Source organism: Chrysochloris asiatica, unplaced genomic scaffold, assembly GCF_000296735.1.
Source record: "Chrysochloris asiatica unplaced genomic scaffold, ChrAsi1.0 scaffold00016, whole genome shotgun sequence".
NCBI lineage: Eukaryota > Metazoa > Chordata > Mammalia > Afrosoricida > Chrysochloridae > Chrysochloris > Chrysochloris asiatica.
The window spans coordinates 12,046,541-12,064,984 of record NW_006408534.1 but is presented as its reverse complement, the minus strand read 5'-3'; the positions used below and the strand labels follow the sequence as shown (position 1 = coordinate 12,064,984).

General features: G+C 38.3%; 1 protein-coding gene across 1 annotated transcript in view; it reads right to left on the bottom strand.

Moving 5' to 3' along the window:
• Positions 1 to 18,444, bottom strand: part of IFT172 (intraflagellar transport 172 homolog (Chlamydomonas)) — a 56,889-nt gene that overhangs the window by 27,678 nt on the left and 10,767 nt on the right. The window contains exons 14-16 of the mRNA XM_006835187.1: positions 17,828 to 17,913; positions 11,831 to 11,943; positions 10,901 to 11,068 (exon numbers count right to left, since the gene is read on the bottom strand). Of these exons, the coding sequence (XP_006835250.1) occupies positions 10,901 to 11,068; positions 11,831 to 11,943; positions 17,828 to 17,913 (367 nt within the window). The remainder of the gene's footprint in view (positions 1 to 10,900; positions 11,069 to 11,830; positions 11,944 to 17,827; positions 17,914 to 18,444) is intronic.

Sequence of the window (18,444 nt, the reverse complement as noted above, 5' to 3'; positions counted from 1 at the left end):
ACAAAAATTGACAACATTTGACTTCTAGCAGATGACAGACTAGGCAGACATGGACCCTCTACAACAAAGATGAGAGACCAAATCAAACAGACACACAAGGAAATCCTGGAACCCCGAACTTCAGAGGAAAGGTTAGAGAAGTGGACTGAGTGCTTGCTGGGAGGAGAAGCTGAGCAGGGACGGTGAGAGAGGGAGACTGACTAGTGAATGGATGACCAGATGCACTGCGACCACCTTGAACTTTTGTGATCAGCTTTGGTGACAGAAAGTTCACTGTCAGAGCAGATTCTCTCATAGGCAATGGGAGACCACAGGAGTGGCCAGCTCCCACCCGAATTCACCCTCAGTGCAGGCCCTGCTTTTTGGGAGTTAGGAGCTGTGTGTTTGTAAGCCACACCAGTGAGGTGGGGGCCAGCTGTACCACTTTGGTGCCTGGATTCAGCTCCTTGGTTGGCAGGAATCCCCCAGAGTTTTCTCCTCTCCAGGTCTAACAGCTACACTGTTTCTTTTGGTTTTGATTTTTCATTTTGTTTAGTTGTTTTCATTTGTTTATATTTCTTCTCCTTCTTTTTCCATTCTCTTGAATTTTATCCTTTCTATCTTCAATTTCCTCACCACTGGACCAATAAACAACATTCTTATCAATGCAGAAAAGATTGAAGTTGTCAAGGACTTCATTCTTCTTGGATCAACTATCAACACTCATGGAAGCAATAGTCAAGAAATCAAACGACATATTGCATTAGGCAAATCTGCTGCACAAAACCTTTTTAAAGTGTTGAAGAGCAAAGATGTCAGCTTGAGGACTAAGGTGCACTTGATTCAAGCCATGGTATTTTCAATAACCTCATATGCATGTGCTCTGGTAGCGTAGTGGTTTCGAATCAGGCTGCGAACCACAAGTCAGCAGTTCGAAACTACCAGCTGTTCCGTGAGAGAAAGATGAGACTTTTCTGCTCCCGTAAAGATTTACAGCCTCGGAAACCCTGTACAGGGTCACTATGAGTCGGAACTGACTCCACGGCACATAACAACAACAACAACAACATATGCATGTGAAAGTTGGACAGTGAATAAGACCGTAGTAGAATTTATGCTTTTGAGTTATGGTGTTATAGGTGAATATTGAAAGTGCCATGGGCTACCAAAAAAAGAAACAGATCTGTGTTGAAAGAAGTACAGCTTTGGAGGCCAGGATGGCCGAACTTCCATGTCTCATACTTCGGACATATTGTTAGGAGGGACCAATTGCTGGAGAAGGATATCATGCTTGGTAAGGTGCAGGGTCAGAGAAAAAGAGGAAGACCTCTAGCGATATGGACTCGCAAAATGGCAGCATTAATGTACTCAAGTGTGGTAACAACTGTGAGGTTGGCCTAGGACTGGGCAGTGTTTAGTTCTGTTGTGCATAGTGTCGCTATGAGTTGGTACCAACTTGATGGCACCTAAGAAGAAGAACAACATCTCCACTTTTATTTTTCCTTTTTCTCTTCTGTTTCCTATTTCCATCTTCTTCTTTTTTCCTTTTGCTCTTTCTTTACTACTCTTTACATTTTTTTTTTTTCATCTTTCCTATCCCCAATTTTGGAGTCCTGGTGTGGCACATTGGATTGCAAAGTTGGTTTAAATTGCAAGGTCAGTAGTTCAAACTCACTAGCTGCTTCTTAGAAACCCTTTACAGAGTTGCTATAAGTTGCAACAGAATTGGCAGCATTTAACATAAACAATAAGAATCCCCAGTTGAAAAAAACAATTTTTTAAAAAATTTCTTCCTTTTATAGTCTCTCTTATTTTTCTCTTCTATAGCTCCATTTTCCTGTCCTTCTTTTTAGATATTATATTCTTTTGTTTGTTTGTTTGCTGCCTGTTTTCTATTTCTTTTTTTTTTTTTTTCCTTTATTATATTTACATTGTTGGTAGCTTGTATGTTCATTTTGTTTTGTTTTCTTGTTTGTGTGTGTGTATAGGGAGTGGTTCTCCTCTTTCCCACCCAACAGGAGATAGACACTGTTCCCATACAGCCCAGTTGTACCATCTACAGCTCTACCCACTGGGAAATATCAGCTTCTATACTACCTAATCAATGACAGACAGCAGCCAACACCAGCCAAACCTACCCTAAAAAACTGTGGTGTACAGCGAATGGTGTACACATTTCCATTTTATAACTACACAGGAGACAGTTGGTGAGAGTCTAAGAACACATCAACATACAATCATAATTAAATACAAATACAACACCACCACAATGTCCCAGAGACAACAATTTTAGCTCACAAAAATGAGAGAATGGCTCAAACAAGCCAAGGCACAGAGCCAGAAAATGTTTCTGAGGAAGAAAAGATAATGGAACAAAGTGACAAAGAATTCAAAAGAATGATATTTAGGTACCTTCAAACGACTGATGAAAAGATTGATGAAAGCAAGGAGAACACAATAAAAAATTTAGAAGAATTCAAGAAAACAATACAAGAAGAAACAGACAAAATGAACACAAATTTTGATACAATACAAAACCTGCAATTAGAAATCTCAATGATTAATACTAAGAGTTCAGAAATGAACAATACATTGAAAAAGTAAAGGTGTATATTTGAAGCAATGGAAATCCAAATTAGTGGGTTTGGAGAAAAATCTATGTATACTAGTTTGCTATCAAAAAATGAAAAAATCTAAAATAAGCCTAAGAGTTATATGGGGACACCATGAAGAGGAATAACTTATGAGTGACTGGAATTTCAGAACAGAAAATGGCAATAAAAAAAAAAAAACAGAGAAAACTGGAAAGAGTTGTTGGAAGAAAATGTCCCTAACATCATGAAAAATGAGAAGATAAGCATACAAGTAGATGAACAAACCCCAAAAAGTTAGATACCAAAAGAAAATCACTAAGACATATCATAATCAAAATTCCCAAAACCAAAGACAACAGCTTAATCTTGAGAGCAGCTCCGTAAAAACTAAGTTACCTACAAAGGAGAACTAATAAGATTATGTCCTGTTTTCTCAGCAGAAACCTTGCAGGCAAGAAGGCAATGGGATGATATAAAAGAAATTCTGAAAGAAACAAATTGCTAACCAAGAATTATATACCCAGCAAAGCCACCCCTCAACAAAACAGTGAAATTAGGACATTTCCAGATAAAAAGAAATGAATTTGGAATAGCCAGAACAACTTTACAAAAAATATTCAAGGGTGTTATCTGGACTTAGAACCAATAGTAGCAGACAACAGCCTAAGATTAACATACATGACACCACCACCCAGACCTCAATCCATATATACTGTGGTTGTTAAATGCCTTTGAGTCAGTCTGACTCATAGTGACCTTGTATAGGGTTTCCAAGGAGTGGCTGGTGAGTTTGAACTGCCAACCTTTCAGTTAGCAGTCCAGTGCTTACACTCTAACGCTCTACTAGGAGTCCCGATCCATGTATGTTGTTGTTGTTGTTAAGTGCTGTCAAGCTGGTTCCAACCCACAGCGATCCTGTATAGAGTTTCCAAGGAGCAGCTGGTGAGCTCAAACCACCAACCTTAGTTCAAACAACTTTGCAGTCTGACACATTAGCCCATAGTGCCATACCAGGACTCTGTACATATAAAAGTATTTAACATAAAAAAAAAATTATAGGACTGAAAATAGGGAACCAGAGACATCAGTGTATAATGAAGTCAACTACAAAGCAAAAAGAGGGAATAGTATAGACAAAGAACTTGCAAATGGTGAGGAAGTCAAGTAGATTCCAAAATAACAGACTGTTTTAAGTGAGGAAAAATTAATAAATTACAGGGTAACCTCAAAGAAAATTAATACACATTCACATCAAAATAAAAAAAGAGGAAAATCAGAAAGATTTAGTAGCATAACACATCAGAAGTGAAAATAGAAAACCCACAAACAAAATGAACTCAAAGCAGAAAATTATGTGGAACAAAGAAACCATCAACACCAGACACACACAAAACACACAGCAAAATGACAGCAATCAAATTCATAACTATCAATAATTACACTGTATGTATATACATGGATTAAATGCACCAGTCAAGAAACAAAGAATAACAGTGGATAAGAAATCTGGATCCTTCAATATGCTGCCTACGAGAGATAAATCTTACACACAAAGACAGAAAGACACTACAAATCAAAGGATAGAAAACATATGTCAAGTTAATGATAATGAAAACCAAGCAAGAGTGGCAATTTTAATCTCCGGTAAAATAAACTTCAAGGTAGAAACCGGCATAAGAGGCAAAGAAGAGCATTATATCATTATAATATGAACAAAATGACATAACCATGATAAATATCTATGCCTCCAATAAAAAAGCCTCAAAATAGATCAATTGAACTCTAATATAACTGAAGAAAGAAATAGACAACTCTACAATTATAGTGTAGGAGATTTTAACACATTACTTTTGATGAAAGACAGAACTAGAAAGAAACTCAACAAAAATACAGAAGAACTACACAACACAATCAACTAACTTGACCTCATTGTCATATACAGAGCATCAACCCAACAACAGCAGAAAATACATTACTTTCTAGTGCACATGGAACATTCTCCAGAATAGACAATTATGTTAAGGCAGCAAAGCAAGCCTCAATTAATTTTAAACTTCAAAATACTACAAAGTATCTTCTCAGATCACAATGCTATAAAATGAGATATCAATAATAAGAAAATCAAGGAAAAAAAATCAAATACATAGAAATTGACTAACACCCTGCTCTGCTTAAAAGCTAAAACAATTTTTAAAAATCCTTGAATCTAATGATAATGAAAAGACAATACACCAAACCTTTGGGGCACAGCAAAAGCAGTGCTTAAAGGTCAATTTACAGCAATAAATGCATACATCTAAAAAGAAGAAAAGAACCCAAATCAACACCTTAACCCAACATCGCCCACAATTAGATAAAGGACAGCAAAGTAAGCCTATTGCCACAAGAAAAAAACATAAAGGTGAGAGCAGAAATAAAGGAGATAGAAAACAGAAAAACAATAGAAAGAATCAACAAGACAAGAAGTTGGTTCTTTCAAAGGATTAATGAAACTGACAAACCTTTGGCAAATCTAACTAAAAGATACAAATAACACTAATAAGAAATTATATGAGTAATGTCACATCAGAAGCAACAAAAATAAAAAGGATAACAGAATTCAATGAAGACTTCTACTCCAACAAATCTGAAAATATAGAAGAAATAAAAACACACCAACTACTTAATGTAACACAGACTAAAGTGGAAAATTTGAACAGGCCTATAATAAGAAGATGGAGCTCTGGTAGCGCAGTGGTTATGAATCGGACCGCAAACCTTAAGGTCAGCAGTTCAAAACTACCAGCTGTTCCGCAGGAGAAAGATGAGGTTTTCTGTTCCCATAAAGATTTACAGCCTCAGAAACTCTGTACAGGGTCACTACGAGTCAGAACCGACTCCACGGTACATAACAACAACAACAACATAATGAGAAGAAATTGATCAAATTGAAAAAAAAAACCCTCCCAACTGAAAATAGTCTAGGCCCAAATAGCTTTCCTTGTGAATTCTAACAAACATGCAGATAAGAGCTGATACCAATTCTACTCAGACTATTTTTGAATACAGAAAAGGATGGAACACTCCAGAATTCATTTTATGAAGCAAAATCAGGCAAAGATGTCACTAAAAAAGAATACTACAGATAAATATCCCTCATGAACATAGATGCAAAAATTTGCAACAAAATCCTAACCAACAGAATCCAACATGTCATGACCAAGTGGGATTCATGCCAGGTATGCGGGGATGGCTCAATATTAGAAAAAACAAATCAATGTAATCTACCACATAAATAAGACAAAGGAAAAAAAAAATCACAAGATCATAGCCATTGTTGCAGAAAAGGCATTTGACAGAATCCAACATTCATTCCTGATAAAAACACTCAACAAAATAGGAATAGAAGGGAAATTACTCAACATATTTAAGAGCGTATATACAAAACCAAGGATTTCTGGTGTGGTGTTGTGAGTTAATGCGCTGGACTGCAAGGTTGGTTTGAACCCCAAGATTGGTGGTTCAAGCTCACTAGCCACTCCTAAGAAACCCTATACAGGGTCGCTTTGGGTTGGAACTGACTCAGTGGCACTTAACAACAACAAACATACAAAACCAACAGCTAACATCACTCTCAGTGGCGAGAACTGAAGTCATTCCCTTTGTGAACAGGAACTTGATAAGGATGCTATTTATCACCATGTCTATTCAATATTGTGCTGGAAGTCCTGGCCAGAGCTACAAGGCAAGAAAGGGAAATCAAATGCATCCAAATTAGCAAAGAAGTACAACTCTTTTCCTTGCAGATGGTATGATCTTATACTTAGACAATCTCAAAGCCTTAGCAAGAAAATTACTGGAACTCACTGATAGATTTGGCAAAGTGTCAGGGTAAAAGAACATAAAACAATCAGGTGGATTCCATTATACTAATAAAGAGAGCTATGAGAAGGAAATCAGGAGAACAATATCATTTACAATAGCCATCCCAAAAATGAAATACTTGGGAATAAATCTAACCAGAGAAACAAACAACCTGTGTAAAAAGAAAACTATAAAACACTGCTACAAGAAACCAAAGAGCACTGCAGAAATGGAAGAATATACCATGCTCATGGATAGGAAGAGTTAAAATCATGCAAAATGTCAACTACCCAAAGCAATCTATATATACAATGCAATTCCCAATCCAGATCCCAACATCATTCTTTAAAGAGATGGAAAAACTAATCACTAATTTTATATGGAAAGGAAAGAGACCCCAGATCAGCAAAGTATTATTTAAAAACAAAGTAGGAAGTCTCTCACTTCCCAATCTCAAAACCCACTATAATGCCACAGTAATCTAAAGGAGCTCTGGTAGCGTAGTGGTTACGAATCGGGCTGCGAACCTTAAGGCCAGCAGTTCGAAACTATCAGGCGCTCCATGGGAGAAAGATGAGGCGTTCTGCTCCTGTAAAGACTTACAGCCTCGGAAACCCTGTACAGGGTCGCTATGGGTCAGAACCGACTCAACGGCACTTAACAACAACAACAACAATCATAACAGTTAGTACTGGTACAATAAAAGATATATAGATCAATGAAACAGAATTGAGAACTCAGAAGTGAATCCATCTACTTACAGTTAGTTAATATACAACAAAAGGCCAAAATGCATTAAATGAGGAAGACATAGTCTTTTCAGCAAATGGTACTGGCAAAACTGGAAATTCATTTGCAGAAAAATGAAACAAGACCCAACTCTCACAAATATACAAAATAAACTCAACATTTAAACACTTAAATTTAAAGGCTAGATCAATGGGAAAAAAATAGGAACAAGCTTGGGGACTCTGATATATGGCATAAATATATTTTGACAGTAATCAAACACCACTGAAAACACAAAAATAGAAGACAAAGTAGATGACTTGTTGTTGTTGTTAGGTGCCATCAAGTCAGCACCTACTTATAGCAACCTTATGCACAGCAGAATGAAACACTGCCCAATCCTGGACCAAACTATATTGTTGCCACGCTTGAGCCTATTGATGCTGCCACTTTGCTAATCTAGCTCACTGGGGGTCTTCCTCTTTTTTCTAACCCTCCACCTTACCAAACATCCTTCTCCAGCGATGGGTCCCTCCTGACAATATGTCCGAACTATGAGAAACAAAGTTTGGTCATCCTGGCCTCCAAGGAGCACTCTGGCTGCACTTCTTCGATCTGTTGGTTCTTTTGGCAGTCCATGGCACTTTCAATACCCTCCTCCAACACCATAACTCAAATGCATCAATTCTTCTTCGGTCTTCCTTATTCACTGTCCAGCTTTCGCATGCATATGAGGTTATTGAAAACACCATGGCTTGAGTCAGGCGCACCTTAGTCCTCAAGCTGACATCTTTGCTCTTCAACACTTTAAACTGTGCTCTTTGATCTTCATCAGTAAATATTTTAAGTCTTCTTCACTTTTAGCAAGCAAGGGTATATCATCTGCGTATTTATTGCCTGTTGTTAATTGGAGTCTTCCTCTAATCCTGATGCCATGTTTTTCTTGAAATAACCCAGATTCTTGGATTATTTGCTCAACATACAGATTGAATAAGTATGGTGAAAGAATACAGCCCTGTTGCACACTGTTATTAATTTTAAACCATTCAGTGTTCCCATGTTCTGTTCAAACAAATGCCTCTTGGTCCAGGTACAGATTTCTGATGAGCACAATTAAGTGTTCAGGAATACTCATACTTTGCAATATTGTCCATAACTTGTCATGATCTACACAACTGAAAGACTTTGCGTAGTCAATAAAGAATAGATAAACATCTTTCTGATATTCTCTGCTTTCAGCCAAGATCCATCGGACATCAGCAATGATATCCCTCATTCCATGGCGTCTTCTGAATCTGGCTTGAACCTCTGGAAGTTCTCTGTCAATGTATGCTTGTAGCTGTTTCTGTATTACTTTTAGTAAAACTTTACTTGAATAAGATGTCAAAGATATTGTCCGATGACGTCCTCATTCCATTGGGTCACCTCTCTTTGGAATGGGCACAAATATGGATCTCTTCCAATCAGTTGGCCAGATAGTTGTCTTCTAAATTTCTTGGCATAGATGATTGAGTGCCTCCTGTGCCGCCTCATTTTCTTGAAAGATTTCAATTTTTATTTCATCAATTCCTTGTGCCTTGTTCTTTGCCAATTTCTTCAATGCACCTTGGACTTCTTCCTTCAGTATCATTGGCTCTTGATCTCTTGATCATATGCTACCTCTTGAAACAGCTGAACATCAACCAATTCCTTTTGGTACAATGACTCTGTGTATTCCTTCCATCTTCTCTTGATGCTTCTGCATCATTCAATAATTTGCCCAGAGAATCCTTCAATAATGAAACTCGAGGCTTGAATTTTTCCTTCAGTTCCCCCAGCTTGAGAAATGCTGAGCATGTTCTTCCTTTTTTGTTTTCTGCCTCCAGATCTTTGCACATTTTGTTGGAATATTTGGCTTTATCTTCTCAATCTGCTCTTTGAAATTTTCTGTTCAGCTCTTGTACTTCCTCATTTCTTCCATTTGCTTTAGCATCTCTATGCTGGAGAGCAAGTTTCAGTGTCTCTTCTGACATCCATTTTGACCTTTTCCTTCTTTCTTGTCTTCTTAATGTCTTTTTGCTTTCTATCTGTATGATGTCTTGATGTCATCCCATAACTCTTCTGGTCTTTGTTCTTTAGTGTTTAATGTATCAAATCTGTTCTTCAGATGATCCCTAAACTCCGGTGGGATATACTCAAGGTCATATTTTGGCTCTCGTGGACTTGTTTTCATTTTCTTCAGCTTCAGTTTGAATTTGCATATAAGTAATTGATGGTCTATTCCACAATCTGTCCCTGGCCTTGTTTTGACTAAATTTGACTAAAATTTATAGAACACTTCAATACATCAACAAGAAGACAAATAATCCAATTAAAAAACAGGTAGGAGACATGAACAGCCACTTCATCAAAGAAGACATTCAGTCAGTCAACAAGTAAATGAAGAAATGCTATTAAAGACATCTACATCAAAACAATTAAATATCACCTTCTTTCAGCATTAATAGCAAAGGGCTAAAACCAAAAAACCTAGAAACTAACAAATAGTGGCAAGGGTATAGAGACTGGGACCCTCCTACACTGCTGACAGACCTATAAAATGGTGCAACCACTGTGGAAAGTGGTATGGCATATTCTCAAAAAGTTGTAAATAGAAATACTTAATGACCCAGCAATCCCTCTACGTATCCTCCAGCAATAAGAAACATGAATAGATATATGCACACCCATGTTCTTTGCATCACTACTCACAATAACAAAAAGATGGAGACAGTCTAAATGCCCACCAACAGAAGAATGGTTAAACAAACTTTGGTACATACACACAATAGAATACTAAACAACGTTGAAGAATAATGATGCATCTGCAAAACACAACATGAAGGTAGAAGACATTATGCTGAGTGAAACTGTTGTTGCTGTTAAGTACCATTGAGTCAGTTCCGAACCATAGCAACCCTGTATAAGGTTTTGAGGAGTGGCTGGTGAGTTTGAACTGCCAACCTGTGGTTCAAACCAACCTTGTGGTCTAGTGTTTATCCTACAGTGCCACACCAGGATTCCTGAGTGAAAGTAGTCTATCACAAAAAGACAAATATTGTATGAGACCACTACTGTAAAAAAAAAAAAAAGGTTTTCTTGATAAAAGAAACATTCTATGATTGCTACTGGGGTGGGGTGGGGGGTGGAAGGGAAAATTATTCACAAATTGAAGGTAGACACATATTAACATGGGTGATGGGGCAGGTAATATACAGTAAGAGGGATGTTGGCAGAGGAAAGATGAGGTATGGGAAGACAAAGGAAGGAATACAAGAATTAAAGTGAATGAATAGAGGTGAACACTGTTAGAGACTTGGGGTGATGACTGCATGTGGCTTATATTGTGGTGGGGCAGGAAAGAGGGTTTGATCTGAAATATGAGAAAGAGGCATCCTAAATGGATTATAGCAGAGAATCAGGACACAAGGCAGTGATCTATAACTGCCTCTGTTATCAGGGATCTTCTAACTTAAAGAGAATTCCACATTATGATTTAGAGAATTCCCAAGAGCCACTGTACTGAGAGCCCGTCTCCACAAGTCTAATATAGTACCAGGTATGTGAACAAGGATGGTGATACAACCAGTCCACTGTGGAGGAGGAGGTCTAAGCATCATGTGTCAACTCCATTTTGGAGCTGGTGAGTAGGGAAAACCAATCAATCTTTGGAGCTTCCTTATGGCTCTACTTAATCTGTTTGACACGATGTCTGAGGTCCCCTTATGTCAACATACTCTGATAGAGGACATGGTGACCCTCTCAGGTGCCTCAATGTTGTACCACACACACAAGCTGTTTCGGTTCTGAGCTACCAGCACATCACTTCCTGGGACCCACTGCACATAGGAGCAAAAGTTGAGGATCATTGTCTTGGAGCAGCTTTCAATATCGTACAGGTGCAACTGAAGAAGAGACAGATAGCACAATTAGAAGGAGACATTGGAGTGTCTTCTGATTTTGACTATTTCCCTTACAATGAAATGAGATAAGATAACCTATCAGACAGGTACATGCTGTATTTCAAAGCTTACTGACTGGTCACCCTTGTTGTTTATGCATAGTTGTTTTTCAACCAAGTAAGAGAAGACCGAAAGAGCATAAATTAGGAATTTAAGTTAGCTGTACTCTCAGAGTAACTCTAAGTATAGGCAACCAGACAAGTCTGGATATTTCTGATGTGGCTTTCACTGAAATGAAAACTCACTGTCTCTTTGCCCCTGATATTGAACTCTTTGGTGATACCACACTGAGATCAGAATCAGTTAAGGGCTAGAAGGAGCATTATGAAGTCAGCTTCAATGCCATCAGATCACTATAGCTGAAGAGCATTGGAGCAATGGGTATAACTAATGGCTAGTTAAGTATGTGGAGGAAGAATGAGAAGGGAAGGAGGTTTCAAGATGGCACAGTGAACAGTAAGTGAACTCCTAAACTTCTCTCTGGATTTTGGTGCCATCAAGATGCAAATTCTTCAAGGGTAACATATCAAGCATTGTGCTACTGGGTACAAAGTTAATGTTGATTCTTTGGTGCCTTTTGCTATACTAATGGCATAGCATCAAGAAATTTTGCGCTACCATGTCCCCCATGATTCCTAAAGGTAGCTTTTGTGCCAGACCCTCTAAGAACTAGTCAATGGCCAAGGCCCAAGTAACCCTTCTCACACGAAGTTTCCGGTCCCTGAAGAGGAGCTTGTGCCCAGTCTCATTAAGTTCCAGCCAATCCACACGGCTCTCGTGGCTAATGGTGCCAATATTGTAGCCGCCAACCAGATCCACTAGAGAGTGAAAGAAACAGGGTTAATAAGAGAGATTCTATATAATGCTAGACAGGGCACATTAGGTAACCTGGCCTTACAATCATATGTTCGACTTTTAAAGTTTTGCATCAGACCAGGGACACAACAGATAATCCCAGATAGGACGGGAGGAAAATGTGCAACCAAACTTAAATTCTTAAAGGTCAGACTTACTGGACAGGTGGAGATTTGAGAAATATCCCTAAGACTACTGTCCTGAGATACACTTTAAACTTTGAACTGACACCATTTCTGGGAGTCACCTTTCAGCTAATAACAGAGTGGATCATGAAATAAACAATTATCACCTGTGAGTGCTGTGCTCCTTTTAAAAAAATCATTTGTGATCTACCAGTGGGATAACGCACTGAACCGCAAAGTTGGTTTGAACCACAAGGTCAGAAGTTCAAACTCACCAGTTGCTCCTTGGAAACCCTAAACAGGGTCACTATGAGTCAGAACCGACTCGATGGCAATGAACAACAAGAAGTCAACAGTTACCCTTAAAGCAACAGTGAGAATGTTAGTGGGGACAGGGAAACCAGGTTAATGGAAATGGAACAACCAGAACAGAAATAATGAGAATATTGCCACACTGTGACAAATGCAACCGATGTCACTACGTATGTTGCTGTTGTCAAGTGCCATTGAGTCGGTTTTGACCCAAAGCAACCTTTAAGATGCTGGGTCTCTTCTAGATTTGTAGAAGTGTTTTTCAACTCCATAGCTAACTCAAAAGGTACAGGTCCATAAAGCAGTGTCAGTCCTCTCTGGGACTCTTGGAGGTGCTTTTCTACTGCTCATGAGATACTCTGGAAGGCAGCACTGAGCACATTAAGGATGAGCTCCAGTTACAGTGCACCAGTGTAAGAATGCTGACAAGATGACCTTAATGGTCATATTTGCTCCAAGGAGTTATCTGCACACTTAAGTGCATGTGATGTAAGTACATCAAAGGGTGAAAGTAGGGAAGGCATGTAAGCAAGACAGAAGGAGGCTCTGACTAAAAGGAAGGCTGGTATAGAAGGGGAATATTTTAGTTTGGTCTGAAGCCTGTAAACAATATAAGAATCTATTACATTTAGAACTGACCACTCAGAGTTGGTAGGATGTTTTCAAGAAATCTGCTAATCAAAGTCCATTCACAATACTTTTGACATATAATATTAATGAACAATGTGCCTACCCTATCCTACCTACATGTGTAAGCTAAAGACCAAATTCCAGTTAATGCCTATATTACTGCAAGAACCACTTAAAAACGCATTTTTGTATTACTGAAAAGCAAAATGATAAAGTTATATTTTAATGCCCTAATTACAAACAAAACCACTATCTGCTAGAACTGAAAGGACCCCAACTCCTGTGGACAGCCTGTAATTATACAGAAAATTATGAATCAGAACCAACTTGACAGTAGCACATAACAACAACAACGTTTCTCTGGAAAAGGATCTACGATTTTCATTAGTTAAAAGGGTCTGATTCATAGTGACCCTGAATAAGGTTTCCAAGGAGCAGCTGGTGAGTTTGAACCGATTTGCAGTTCAAATCGACCCTGCAACCGAGTGCATCACCCTGCAGAACCACACTAGGACTCCACTTAAAGGGGTGGTAGTTATGTGCCATGGAATCGATTCTAACTCATAGTGACCCTGTATAGGGTTTCTGAGGCTATAAATCTTTACAGGAGCAGAAAGCCTCATTTTTCTCCTGTGGAACCACTGATAGTTTTGAACTGCTGATCATAAGATTAGCAGCCCGACTCTTAGCTACTACACTACTAGAACTCGGTCATCTAAAAAAGCTAAGGAAAGAATGCTGTCATTTTCTATACAATAAAAGTAAGCCCTACAGAGCTTAGGTGACTTGTCCCAAGTCTCTGATTGCTACGGGAATCTTAGATCTCTTGGCTTACATTACTATTTTCATTAGACCCTCTGCCATCAAGCCGATTCTAACTTATAGTGACCCAATATATGGCAGAGCAGAGGAGCTCCTTCGTGATTCTGAGACTGTAAATCTTTACGGGAGCAGACTGCCTCATTTTTTTGTCCATGGAGCAGCTGGTGGGTTTGATCTGTTGACATGTGGTGAGTAGCCCAGTGCTTAGCCCACAGCACCATTACAGATACTTAAGTTTCTGAATTCTTCAACTTGAATGAGACCTAATATTCATGAAACGTAAACTATCTTAAGAACAGACACATATGTATATGGAAATTTAACAAGACAGAGATGGCATTATAAATTAGGGAGTAAAGAACAGCCTTTCAATAAATGGCTAAACATGTGGAACAAAATAAATTTAGATCCCTACCTACATCAGGCATAAAATAAATTACAAGTAAAAGACAAAAATTTTAAATTTTAACAGAAAATATTGGAAGAGTAGGGGGAGATTTCTTAAATAAAACCTCAAAAATTATAAACTATTTTTTAAGAAGCGATAAAATGAACTACATTGAAGTTACAAATGTCTGACCACATAAAAATACTTAAGAGAGAAAAACTAAGAAAAACTAAGAAGATAGCTACAATGTGATATGATCCTATACATAGAAAATCCCAAAGACTCAGCAAGAAAATTACTGGGATTCATTGAAAGATTCAGCAAGTGGCATGGTACAAGATCAACATACTAAAAATAAAATCAATTGGATAAAATAAAGATAGCGCTAACAAGGAAATCAGGATAAATCAAGAGGACATTATGCTGAGTGAAATTAGTCAGTCACAAAAGGGCATATATTACATGAGACCATGATTGTAAAAACTCAAGAAAAGGTTTTCATCATGCTAAAAGAAACATTCTTGGATGGTTACCAGGGTGGGAGGGAAGGGAGAATAATAATTCACTGGGTAGAGGGTAGATACTTATTAATTGGGTGTTGGGGAGGGTAACATACAAGGAGGAGGGCAATATACAAGAGGGAGGTTGGCAGAAGAATAATGAAGACAGGGAAAAACACAGGGAGGTATTCAAGGGCTAAAGGGGATAGAGGTAAACCCTGGAATAACAGTGTTCTGGGGGTAGATATGTGGACAGACACACAGACTGAAAGGGTATGGTAGGGAGAGTGGGAGTATACCCATAAATATATAAAGGTTTGAAAGAGGGTATTTGTACATGGGTATTTACCTTTGCTACAAACACACCTATGAATGTGGTGGAGTATATAAGGGGCAAAATGATGAAAACTTCTTAGAGATTATCAACACATTTTAAGGCAATGAGCTGCTGAGTCTGGGGGATCAGGACCACAGTCTCAGGGAACACCATGGTCAATTGGCATAACATAGTTCTCAAAGACAAACCTCTACGTTTTACTTCAGAGCAGCCATCCAAGGGGCAACTATTGGTCTTTTCATGTGCAGAAGAAAGAAGAGTAAAGAAAATTGAAGATGCTTGGAATCAACTAATCCAATGGACCAATGGAGCAGGTCCCCATAACTCTGACACTAGAAGACCTAGAATGCGCCCGGCTACCACTACCAAGTGGTCTGAAAGGGATCACATTAGAAGGTCCCAGATAGAATGGAAAGAAATGTGAACCAAAACTCAAATTTGTGAAAAAAACACCAGGCTTACTAGTCAGAAAGAGACTGGAGGAACCCAAGTCTATGGTTTCGAGCACCCTTCAGGTCTGGAATGGAACTCACCCTTGTGGTGCAATTTTCAGTCAAGCAGAGATAGATATATAAGGGAGGCCAACAACACTAGCAAAGTATACTCATCATAGAACAGTCAATGAAAAAGACAACATTTACCTAAGGGCAAAGTTGAGAAGGGATGGGAAGCAGGGTAGAATGGAAGTAGGATCCATGGGGAGGAAATGAGATACCAGTAGTTCCACGGAAGGAAATGTGATCATTGAGATGAAACAAAGTGTATGATTTGTTGAATGTAAAACTGATGATCTTGTCTGTAAACCTTTACTACCTTTACTCAATTCACAATAACATGCTTTAAAAAAAAAAAAAAAAGATATCTGCAATGCAAATAACCACCAAAGGCTATACTTGCATATACAAAGAATTCCTTCAAATCAATGAGGACAAGACAACCTAACTTTAAAAACTGGCAAGGGATATGAACTAGCAATTCACAGAAAAAGAAATTCAAATGGTCAATAAAGAAATAAAGAACAATAAATTTATACAATGAGATAGCATTTCAAATGCAGCAAATTAAGGCAAATTATGAAGTCAAGCAACTTCAAGTCTTGGGGAGGATGTAAAATATGGTAACTCTAACTGTTGGTGGGAATGCAAACTGGTACAACTTTTGGAGAGCAATCTGGAAATATTTAATCGAGTCAAATACTTATTTGCTAAATGATTCATTAATCCCTCTTCAAAGTATGTTGGTATGTGCCATTGAGTCAGTTTCGACTCATAGCGACCCTGTATAGGTTTCCAAGTCTGTAAAGATTTATAGGAGCAGAAAGTCTAATCTTTTACTGCAGAGTGGCTGGTGGGCTAGAACTGCTGACCTTGTGGTTAGCAGTCCAGTGCCTATCCTACAGCACTATAGCACTCCACTTCAAGGTATTGCTGTTGTTAAGGGCTGTCGGGTTGGTTACGACTCAGCAACTCTGTAAATGGTTTCTGAGGTTGTGAATCTTTGTGGAGCATAAAGCCTCATCTTTTTCCCATGGAGTGTATAACTGGCTTGAACTGCTGACTTTGTGGTTCACAGTACAGTGCTTATCCTACAGAGCCATTCTACTATACTATTACTTCAAGGTACAGATGTCAGAAATACTGTAATAGTGAAAAATTAACAGTGTATATGTCTATCAGTAAGAGAAGAGATAAAAGATACAAATCAAATATAACAAAATGTTAAGATCTGACAAAATTGGGTTATGGGTACATAATAATAATATTATTAATAGCTAATTCTTAGTATGTATCAGGCACTAGACTAGTCTAAGTGTCTTTTATATAAGTTAGGAACTATTTTTATTCCTATTTTGTGGATGAGGAAATTGAAGTACAGAAAAGTTACACAGGTAGCAAGTAGAGATGTGGGGCTATTTGACTGCAGAGCCCCAATCTTAACAACTACACTACATAGGAGTTTGCTATTTATCCTGTATACCTTTATCTGTGTTTGAAACATTTTAAGATAAAAATTAAATATTAATAGATAAAATAAATTTGTGGTAATAAATGCAAATAAAATTTCTGTCATTACTAGTTACTAAGGAGCTCTGGTGTGGTGCTATGGGTCAGTGCGCTAGACTGCAGTCAGTTTGAATTGCAAGATCAGGCGTTCAAGCTCATCAGCCGCTCCTTGGAAACCCTAGGCACTTAACAACAATGACAACAAGGAGCTCTGGTAACATAGTGGTTCTGAGTTCGGCTGCTAATTGCAAGGTCAGCAGTTCGGAACTATCAGTCGTTCACTGGGATAAAGATGAGGCTTTCTGCTCCTGTAAAGATTTGTAGCCTTGGAAACCCTATACAGGGTTGCTATTGAGTCGGATCCCACTCGATGGCACTGAGCAACAACAACAACAAACTATACAAAAAATAAAGTCTGTTTCAATTCTAAAAGTCTCTGAAGTCTAAACAGGAAAATTTATAAACTTGCTAATGGTTCTTCTCAACTATATTTTCCAGTTCTAAAACACTCCCTTAGAGAACATGAAAAATTATAATGGACAGGCATATGTTTCATTGATATCTAAGCATTAAGATACAGACCCACACATGTGTATTTAAACATTTCATATATTCAGTGTAAAGGTGGGGTGACACATTTATCTGGGGGGCTCACAGATTGCTGCTGGTCCTGTGATATACAAGTACAATACGAACATTTACTTTATTTTATTAAAATCATGAGTCTTACCAATAGCAATAGTCTTGATATCCACAAGATAAGCTAATTTCTTATTATCCTCTATTTCTCGCTGATGCCTCTCATTAATACGAACGCTGAAACAAGAAGGGCGAGGTAAGGCAAAATGCTTGAAAACCTGTTGCCTTTGAGTCGGAGTGGATTCCAACTCATACTCCGACCTTTTAGGAAAGAGTAGAATTGTCCCATAGGATTGCCAAGACTGTAATGTTCACTGGTGTGGTGCTATATAGGATGGGCAGGGGACTGCTAATCATAGGGTTAGTGGTTTAAACCCACCAGACACTTCCTGAAACCCTATACAGGGTCACCATGAGTCAGAATGGACTTGATAGAATTTAACAATAATGTTAATGGGAACAAACTACCTCATCTTCCTCCTATGGAGTGGCTGGTGGGTTTGAACCACAGACTTACAGTGTGCAGCTGAGCCCATTAAGCACTGTGACACCAGGGCTCCATAGAATGCCTTTAGGTAGTTGGAATGTTTCTCAAGGGCTCTGGGGTAGGGGGTAAAATGAAGTTTTTAGATTAACCTGAGGACACAGGAGTTAGATGTCAAAAAGGGATTATTTTGGATTTCAAGGATTTAGAGAACCGTGTAGGGT